Source organism: Eupeodes corollae, chromosome 2, assembly GCF_945859685.1.
Source record: "Eupeodes corollae chromosome 2, idEupCoro1.1, whole genome shotgun sequence".
NCBI lineage: Eukaryota > Metazoa > Arthropoda > Insecta > Diptera > Syrphidae > Eupeodes > Eupeodes corollae.
In genome coordinates this window covers 5,023,306-5,034,141 of record NC_079148.1, presented here as the reverse complement: position 1 = coordinate 5,034,141, position 10,836 = coordinate 5,023,306, and the positions used below count along the sequence as shown (strand labels likewise).

Below are 10,836 nucleotides of genomic sequence, written 5' to 3'. Positions count from 1 at the left end.
TTGGTAAAAATTGATTTTCGGCTTCAAACTTATTTTATTTCACAGAAAATATTGTTTTCGATATTCAGTAATTTTTATATAAAAATCCAACAGTCCGTTTTTTCATAAAAACTACAAAAGATAGTACGCAAATTTGGTAAAAATTGATAGGAGTACATAAAGACAAACTTTTAAGCAAGACATATCGACAGACGGGATGGGAAATTATCAGTGTGGGTCACATCCCAGCCTCTTTTTTTAATATAAATTGATCCCAAAAGAACACGATTAATATTATAGTCTGATTCTCCCTCGCTTTACTGGGAAAATTTACCAAATCTTAACAATGGCACTCTTCGTTGAATAAACTTATTTGGAATTAAGTATGCAGCATATTCTTGAAAATTCTTTTCCACACATATTTTTTGTGCATACTTTAAAGAAAACCTTTCGGGTGATTTTTCTGCATTCGTAACAATTTTATAACGGTAACGTGTAGAAAGAAATACTTTTCGAATCCCCTATTTGTCGTATAGCCCCCAGTTTTCTGAAGATCATCATTTGGATAATTCTGTCTCTTATAATCCAGTTTTTTTTAAACATCTTTACATTATTCGAAACCTGATTAATATTTTCTTTTTGAATGATTCTTTTTTATCTAGTCGGGATTTTATAAAGTTTTCGAAAAATTTGTTCTATCAATATTTTCGGTAAAAATGTATAAATAAATTTATTTCATAGTTTTTTACATTTTCAAAAGAAAAGAAGACAATACTAGTTTTCTTTCAATTAATTAATATTAATATTTATTTTTATGTAAAACGAAGATATCCATCAATACTTGATTGGATTAAAAATATCAAATATGCAGTAACAACAGAAAACACAGTCAAACAAAGTTGGTTATTTACTTTAAATAATCCATAAATATCAAAAGTCAAGGCTTGTAGCTGAAGTTGATGCAAGAAACAGTTAACCTATAAGAAAGAAAAATAAAAACTAAATATTATAAAAGTTTCGAATAGAAGTACATAAAGGACCTAAACCAAATATCAGAAATTTACTCACACTTTTCTCCCATCGATCATCAATATCCGAAAAAATAATTTCCAACGACAGTTGTTGAGGAATTTTCGAGCGTTTGATAATCAAATCCATTAACATTATAAAAATAACATAATCAAAAATACAAATCAAAACAATAAACACAATATTCCAAGCAATTTCGCCCACTATCAAATACCTCACAAAAACATAATGAATATTCGAAACAGTCACAACAGTTTGTACTAAAATCAAGCAAAACATGTGAGACATAAACATCCTGTGGAACTTTTTCGCTAATTTGTATATTTTCGAATACAACACTGCACATCTGTCCAATTCTTCGGAGAACACAAACAACATGTGAGTTTGAAATAATTTCGACAATTGTCTGCCTTCCATCAGTTCAATTCGATTCACGAACTCAATCATATGAATCCCAAGATTATAGTAAATTCCCGAAATAACGATGTAACCAAAATTCAGGAAATCCGAAGAAACTCGAACTCCCAGCCAAGCAAGGTAACCAATAACGTATGCAATTGAAAGGTCTCTTCTATCCATCTGCCGAGTGTAGAACGGAAGGTAACATAAGTTTAGATACAGGGTTACCACTGTGTGTATGTTACATGATAATCGACAGAAGAATAGGAAGAGCAATTCTGGCCCGAATAAATTCCGATTTCCTGAGACTTCCGAGACACTCTTGAAAATTACAATTGTACGATTGATAAGTCTTATGAGTCTTTTATTGTGAAGGATTTGTTGTGAAATGAATAAGAAATTCAATAAAATAACCGAATAAGATATGATCATGTTTATATCCGGTAAATATATGGACTTATTGCTCTCAAGAATAGTTTTGTAAAGCGGTAATCCTGCAATATGACAAGCAAGACACAAAATCCGAAATATTACGGCAAACATTTGAACTGTCCGAGATAATTTTACACGTGAGCGATTTTTAGTCAAAGTGAAAAAGAACATCCCGAAAATATGACCGTAAAAGTACATGATTTTAAGTACTAGAATAGTTCTTCCTGGTTTGTGACCTGTCTTGAACGTCATTTTAAGTAAACTGTCTAAGGATTGTTCAATGATACGACAAAATTCATAGATAAAATTTGGAATTCATTTTGAGCAAAAACAAAAGCACTTACTTAATTGAATTTAAATTCAAATGGAATCGGATAAAGGACCGCCATAAACTTTTTGTCACTGATAACAATCCCTATAGTAGAAGAAGCTATTGAAAGTGATTAACTTATTAATCATGTTATATGCCGTAAACTTATACTAACATTTTTGTGAAGAACTTTATAGTAAACTCATAGCCAAGGAAAAGAAAATGATACCGGTTGTTTTGTTTAAGGGCTTGAAAACTTTCATTAATAATACAAGACAGAAATAATATTAGAATGAATTACTCAGTATCTAGATCTGGTTAAAAATTTGGTGGCATTTATTTTTGACTTTCCATAGGAAGTTATTGTAATCGGTCCTATTTGTCGAATTGAATATTTTTTCACAGTTCTCCACGTTTCAAGGTCCCTTGAGTCGAAATAAAAGATTTTTAGAGAGATGTCTGTCCGTACGTTCGTGACGTTTTTTCCGTCGTCCATAGCTTAAGAACCAGTAGAGATGTCGACTTAAAATAAAAATTGTGGTGAGTTGTACCCGGAATTTTTAAATTTCGCGGGTCTGGAGAGTCCAAAGGTCAAAATTTTTTATGCATGCTCCTAAAGTATGATGCAATTTTAAGCTATATTCACTGTTTACTTTGTCTGTGGGAGTGGCTAAGGTTCGACTTGTTTTTATAAGCTCACCTGTTTTTGCTTTTTTAAATAATGGATGAATTGAAGAGTCAAAGAATTTGCATTAATAAATTGTAACAAAGTGTGTGAAATCTTACAAAAAGCCTATGGTGAGTCTGCTATGAAAAAAACAAGTGTTTACGAGTGGTACAAGTGTGTCCAAGATAGCCGCGAATACGTTGAAGATGGCGAACGCTCCGGTCGACCCAGCACGTCAAAAATCGCTAAAAATGTGAAAAAAGTGGAAAATGGTTATGAATGATCGCCGAATCATAATAAGAGAAGTTGCTGATGAAGTTAGATTTCAATTGGCTCATCCCATAACATTTTTTCAAATGTTTTGGGCATGAAACCAATCGCATGAACATCTCTCAGGAGCTGTTAAATGACGTAAACGACGATCCAAGTTTGTTTGAAAGGGTCATGACTGGTGATGAAGCATGGGTTAATATACGGTAATGATTTCGAAACCAAAGCACCTGGAATCATCCAAAGTCACCAAGAGCGAAAAAAATACGTCAACTTCGATCGAATGTAAAGGTTTTCTTACTGTTTTTTTTTTTCATTATAATGATTTAGTGCATCAAGAGTTATTACCACAAGGTCGTACAGTTAATAAGGAGTAATACCTTCAAGTTATACGCCGTTTGGATGAAGCAATCCGAAAAAAACGCTCGGATTGATGGAAAAACAATTCATGACTTTTGCACCACGATAACAAAAAGAATACCGTAGTCATAACCCAACCTCCATATTAACCAGATATGGCTCGCTGTAACGTTTTCCTCTGTTCCCAAAGTTAAAGAGATCCATGAAAGCAAGGCGTTTTTTCTCGATTGAGGAAATAAAGGCCGAATCGCTGAGAATGATCAAGGACATATCAAAAAGTGAATGTCAAGAGTGCTTCGAAGAGTGGAAAAAACGCTGGCATACTTTGAAGGAGACATCGATGTAAACGCATAAAAAAATATTTTTTTGAAAAAAAAAAAACCAAAGTGCCCGATACTTTCTGAACACACCTCGTACAGATAATAATGCAGAACGGACTCTCAAGAAAATTGAGTGGTAACTTTTTTACCAAAGCAATTTGAAGAAAAATAGCTGAATGTTTTGGTTAACCCCAAATATATCACGAACCAATAACGTTAGAGCCTTGAGTTAAATTATGTATTGTAACGTGATACCAAACAAATATATTTTTGGAAAAAATTCCAACTAACGTTTAGCAAATTTTGAGAAAAATCGAATTTAAATTATAAAAAAAATTGAAATCCTAAGAACAAAACTAATAAAAGTTGGTAAAAATTAAGTTGATATTGGCTTTAAACTAATTTTATCTTTTAAAAACTATCGTTGTCAGCATTCAGTAAAAATTTGAGAAAAATCGATTTGACAGTTTTGTTACAAAAAAAATAAACCTAAAAAAAATAAATAAAAGTTGGTAAAAATTGATTTTTGATTCAAATATTTTTTCAAAAATTAATAATATTGGCATTAAACACATTTTATGTCACAGAAAACATTGTTTCGACATTCAGTAATTTTTTTTTTATAAAAATCCAACAGTCAGTTTTTTCATAAAAAAATAAAATCTTAAAAAAATATTACGCAAAAATTGTAAAAATTAACGTTCGGTTCTAGGTATCTCATGAAAAATAGAAGATATTGACTTTTTTTATAATAAGCACACCCTCAAAGGGATATTACTACCCTTATTTTGCAGAGGCACAGTGTAAGCACTTGGAAGAGGAGAGAGGGTTTGAAAGCAGACGTCGGTGCACATTGGTTTTGAGTTCCTGAATATTGCAATGACTAGGAAAGACAGAGTGTGATAAGGTATTCAAAATTCGCGTAGTACGGCTAAAGAACGGATCTCTATATTTGACAGTACGGTAGATACAAGACACCTTACGACGATGTTCAAGCGACGTAACCTATCAATTTAAATGCTCTACGTTCAATACTATCCAAGAGGCTTAAGTAAGTTGCAGGACCACCAGCCCTGTTATACTTAAGCTTCGGACGTATATAAGACTTGAAGATAACAGCCAGATCAGAAGGTGTGAAACATTCCTTGCATCGCCAAATTAAACCCAAACACCTTGAAGCATTTTTCCGAAATCGCGTGATCGTTAAACAAGAGGTGTTTGGTGATACACATACCGAAAATATCGAGATATTCAGTCTCCTTGATGCAAGTGCCATCCATAGATAATTGGGGTTTCGAAGCAATAAATTCCACGCGGTTTTTTGATCCCCATTTTACAATATTGTTAAAGACGGAATTTAATGAACCTATCATATTTTGTCGTTCCAGTTCCACATCCGAAGAAGAGGAATGTGAGTCTGAAAACGAATATGAAAAGCTAAGAATACTATCGTCAGCGAAACAATGTATTGGATTAGATGTTGCAGACAGGAGATCATTAATAAAAATGAGAAAGAGTGTTGGAGACAAAACGGAGCCCTGTGACACACCAGCATTTATTTTATGGTTTTAAGACTTGAAAGGTAATTACTAATGCAATGTAGCAGGGATTCATGGAAATCGAAAGCACGCTTTTTCGATAAGAAAGCCTGAAGCCAAACTCTTTCAAATGTTTTTTAAATATCTAGTGCAATAATCTTACTTTCTCCAAAGCGATGTAAAGATTTGCTCCACTGTTCGGTGAGATGAACCATGAGATCACCAGTGGACCTATTGCTATGAAAGCCGTACTGACGGTCATTAAGAAGCTTTTGATCTTCAAGATATTTCTTGAGCTGATAATTAATCAGCGTTTCCATAACCTTGGAAAGAAGGGACGTAAGTGCAATCGGTCGATAATTAGAGGGTGAGGAAAATTTCCCTTATTTGGGAATGGGCTAGACAAATGCCGTTTTCCATCCTCTCGGAACGAGACCTGAGCAGTAGGACAGATGAAAAAGCTTACGCAGTGGTTTTGCCAGTGTTGAAGAAAACCCCTTCAGAACAATATGTGTGTTTCAATCTCTAAGGACTCTTGCCACAGTACGAGTGCGAAAAAAGATTGGTATCATAGAATCACTTACTCGCTCAACAACAGGCGGAGTCATAACAGTCACTGGCAGCATACAATTGGCGTCAAACTGCCAAGCAAAGAGATTAGCTTTCTCTAAAGAGCTAACAAAAGGAGTGTCATTGACAACGAGCGTAGGAACCGATGAAGAGGAAGAATTCCTCATGTTTTTTACAAATGACGAACAATTTTTACTACCTTTGGGCCATTACAGTATTTTTTGCCGTAACTTTTGGTCATGTACAAATTTGGTCCGTCGAATATGGGCGTTGCAGGCCTTAATGGCCTGTTTGAACTTTTTCCGGCTTTCCTCAGTAGGGTTGGCTTTATAGCAACTAACCTCTCGGCCCTTATAACTTCTTTACAGCTAGCATCAAACCATGTTAATTAGTTTCATTGTTCCAATTTGTATTTGTTTTTATAAGAAATAAAAACTTTAAGGAAATTCGATTAAGAACCTCGTTAACAAAAATAAATTATTAAATCAAACTATTTCACTATAATATGCAAAATATTTTTCATAATTTTGAAATTTTTAAGAATAATTCAAGTAACAAAACAAATCGAATGACAGGATCGAAAGTTATCAGTGTGGGTGTTATCCCAGTCTCTTTTTTAAATATGGTTTCAATCATTTCAGATTTTACTGAACCGAAAAGTCAACACAATTTAAATTTCCCACCTGTCAAGCTATAAGCATCAACAATTGAAACTACTCATCACGCAGCTATGAAACACACTATTGTTTAGGAGCTTATGTATTTTTGAATTGGCAACATTTTTTTAATTGATGACGAACATTTTGTCAGTTGTCAAGTAATTTATTTAAAATTTCGACACTAAATCATGATTCTGTTCGAAAAGAATTTTGTCATTGCTCCTAATGTCTATAATCGAATTTTATTTAACGTTTAAGCTTAGTTTTGGTTTAATGGATTTGTCAGTCGACATAAGGCCACAAATTTTGATTCATGGAAAATTGGACCTCCAGACTCAACTACTTTCGAGCCAACCATTGCTCCAGAAATCATATCTAAATTATAATGCGTGAAGAACATCTTTCGAATAAAGTAAATTGAATGCTCTATATCTTTAAAAAAGCTTCCGGGGTGTGATGGTTTGATACCTGCCTGTGCCATCTAAAGTTTTTTTAACGGGTACTGCCTCTTGCGAGGAATTGACAAAGTAATTCTTTTCATGAAAAGTGCTTCCTCAAACACTAGCCGTTCGGATTCTGCTTTAAACTTTAGGTCACTTCAATCCTTGATAACATTACTTACACACAGGAATGGTTGAGAGTTATAAGACACTAGGTCCTTCTTCTCAACGGACTATTGCGCCACCAATTTTTTTGTTTGTATATTTTAAAAAAAAAAGATCCTTGTTAAAATATTATTTCGAAAGCTATTAATGAAATTCCAAAATTGATTCAACGTCTCTAATATCTTGAAAAAAAAACATCAGCTTCACAAAAATATCATTTTAAATAGTTTAATTGAACCAAATGGGAAGTTATCGATATGTAGTTCTCATCTATCAAACACTTATGAGATATTAAAATACTTAATCTTAAGTTCTTTTAAGTCATTGTTTAGGGCAAATGAACATTTTAACTGAATTTTTAACTGAATTATTTAGCTTATGTCAATATCAGTATATTAGAATTCAGAAGTAATAAAATTGAACCCAAACACTTCTTGGAACCATAAAATGGCTAGAAATCTCGTATAACCTATAAAAGAACAACAAAATCTATATTAATCATTGATTGAACCTAAATGTTTTAATCAAAAGTCTGATGTAAGTACAACATTTATCTAACCAAAGTTATCTATGGGTATGTGTATGCTCTCAACTGTTCAGGTATTAATTAACCAATATAAAGTCTCTTCCAAATGAAAGACTGACTGACATTTAATCAGAGTTCGAGTTTTTTTGTGAAGCACCTATCTACCTTAAGTATCAAGAAGTGAGGCAGAGGCTAAATCTCAAGGAATTAATAATTCATTTAGAAGAAAATAATTAATTGCACACAATACTCGTGCGTATACCTAAACTTTGTGGGGGAATGTAGGTAGGTAAGGTACCTAAAGTTTACTTGCCCACTGAAGCCAAGTCCAAATCAAATATTATCAAGAAGGATACTCTCTTGCCAATATTGTTACCTTATTTAATATCTACATATGGCATATACGAGTCGAGCAGGTACGCAGTATAGGTAAGGTACACCTTACAAGACTAAGGACCGTTCCAAATTTAGTGTTCCAAAAGCTAATAAACTCACTGGACTCTACATTATGTGAATATGCATGCAATCTAAAGGCAACAAAGCATGTCTTCAGGTGATTTCAATATTTCAACATCTCAGAACGTAGGTAGTACGAGTATTCTCACTGTATAGACAACCCTTATATGGTAGACCACAATCAAGGATGATATTGCTTACCGCAACATGCTTTCTCTGATGGTCTTACATTTATGTAGTGCGTTTAGGAAAGGACATAACGCAATTGGAACCTACATATATACGTCTTGTTGTCGTTGTGCGTCGTCGTCAGAAGTTGGAGTCGTCCACTGCGACTGGATCCATCTGTTTATTGTTTGTTGTACCTTCGTAAACTGTCCCATTATTTAGGCTCCTAATGATTCAAGCAAGGATTTCGCTCTGCATGAATCCTTGAATCCCTGAATCCTTCCGAGTATCATAACACTTGGGCTAAATATTTGCATAAACTCTAGTTAGAACGCTTAAGAGTAAAGCATGCCTATATTTAAAATGACCCAGTTCTAAATACACTTAGAGAAAATATTTGTTCAATTTAATTAAACTCGCAGTTTGTTCTTGTTTTTTTTAATTCATCCCCCCAGAGGTAGGGAAAAGCTAAAGCAACACTTTTAAGATATGGTTAGGCTAATAAAGGTAATGAGGGTCCTGTTAAGAAGTATTTCAGGAAATTATATTTTTGTCCTTAGAATGAATAATTTAAATTCTTTGTAATTTTTTCTGTCAGTGTAATTCATTATGAATTTTCTACAGATGGACAGGAGCTATATAGCAGCAGCAACAATATCTAAATCAAAATGTTTGATGAACGCAAATCCTTGACGCAAGCATGCTTCATCCTCCGTCATACACACAAACACACACACATGCACACCAACACTTATATGCACACACAATTTCGTTGTGAAATCCTTGCATGTTAAAAGTTGAAGGAAGCGAGTTGAAATATGAAACCTCATGACAACATGTTCATCTGAAAATTACATCAAATCGCTCCAAGATCCCCGGATGATGGCCCTGTGTTGGGTATATAGCAAAACTCGGATGATGTGGATGATATGGTCGAAGGACGACTAAACTATACAGGAAAAGGAACAGGACAAACGATATGAGGAGAGAAGAATGACGCCTTGCATGTTAGTGTTAGATGCTCCTTGCTTGCTTTCTAGACACAACCACGAGAGGGCTGATGTTGGAAGAAATATTAATTCATCACTTTTCTTCATCCTGATGATGGTGCAGCTGGATTAATTCTTCCTAGCGCTTGCTAGCGAGGATATGACATGACTCTGTGCTTGGTGGCTAGAGGACTTTATCCCTTTTATTACTTTATCCTTTTTTTTTTTGATATTTTACTTTTCTATCGTCGTCGGTCGTCGCGAGGCGAGGGTGTCTCAAGGATTCACTTTCATCTCTCTCAGTTTCAGCACCACGAAAATGTTGTAAAGTGATGTTGAAATATTAGGACTTATGGTCAGGATTTGCCAGGCCACAAGTATACCTACTCTTTGTGGATTGGACACTGGGCCATTTCTTCTTTCACGAGGCTATAGCTGCTACACGGGCATGGAGAAGGAGATGAATTTATGGAACCGACATGAAGTTCTATGCGCGTGTATGTACGATGGTTTGTCTTAGGCTAGTTTTCGCTATAGCCGTTTGGCATGGTAGCATTTTGACCAGTTGGTTTCTGTGTAGGATGTGGAGCAAGCAACAAAGCTGAATGGTTGGGAAAACAAGGGCAGATGAACGTTTGCCAAAATCGTAACTTTATAGGATGAAACATTTACACTCTGTTGCGGAGCATGAGAAGGCCCGAACAACCCAATGGCTTAAGGCAGCCTCTGGCCCACTATGTGCACTGCTGGTGAGTGACTTATTGCTGAGGGTAGATTTTAAAGCTAAAATGTTCTATGCATTTGGTCCATGCAGTTGTGGGTTCTACGGATTAACTAATCCATTTCTGTTTTAGTTTGTGGTTATTTTTAAATTTAATAAGGTTCGTTAACATAAACTTTATGATCCATATGTAATTTAAGTTTGTCATAAAATCCATTTTATATTCATATAAAAGAACTAATTGGTAGATCTGGTTTGTTTCTTTAGTCTTTGAAATCTATCACACTTTCGTCAAAAAATACGATCCATCTAAGTTATTGATTCGCTTTAAGTTTTAAGATCTTTCTTGTAATAGCTGAAGTAACATTCCAAGTGTTCCACCCATAAAGAGGCATAGATTCGACATTTATGCGAAACAATCAAAGCTTTATCCTTAAGCTGATAGATATATTCCTCCAAATTTTCGACAACATACCGAACGCCTTAAGAAGAAGGATATCCATTTGAGATGCATTGTTTTGTTCGGCACATTGAATGCCCTTGGCAAATATCTTTCTTGCTTCATTGTTTGAAATTTGCGAAACTTCTTTGTTTACATTTTCATCTTCACTGTCTTCTTCTTCAGCTTCAGTAACATTTTGTTTGTGAAAGTAGTATAAGGTCTTCATTATTCTATCGGGATGCCAGATCTGGCCATAATATTATTATATATTATTATATATTATATATATACCTTTCCAAGCTGAATCTAAAAACTAAACAGCATCTCGCAAATTGAATTTTTTTAAGACTGCTGCAATGTTTTTATCATCTTCCAGTAGAATGTGGGCCAATAGCT

General features: G+C 34.3%; 1 protein-coding gene across 1 annotated transcript; it reads right to left on the bottom strand.

Annotated features, from left to right (window-relative positions):
* Positions 1 to 951: 951 nt before the first annotated feature.
* Positions 952 to 10,666, bottom strand: LOC129948581 (gustatory receptor for bitter taste 93a-like). Its single transcript, XM_056059690.1, has 3 exons — positions 10,474 to 10,666; positions 1,011 to 2,105; positions 952 to 956 (listed from the first exon to the last, which is right to left on the bottom strand). The coding sequence occupies exons 1-3, from the start codon at positions 10,664 to 10,666 to the stop codon at positions 952 to 954; spliced, it is 1,293 nt and encodes a 430-aa protein (XP_055915665.1).
* Between the last annotated feature and the right edge of the window lie 170 nt (positions 10,667 to 10,836).

Excerpts from the sequence above, each read along its gene's own strand:
- LOC129948581 (XM_056059690.1), bottom strand. The coding sequence starts at position 10,666 with ATGAAGACCTTATACTACTTTCACAAACAAAATGTTACTGAAGCTGAA. Across the intron at positions 2,106-10,473 it reads CCTTCTTCTTAAGGCGTTCG|ACAGTTTACTTAAAATGACG; the intron begins GTATGTTGTCGA and ends AACAATCCTTAG.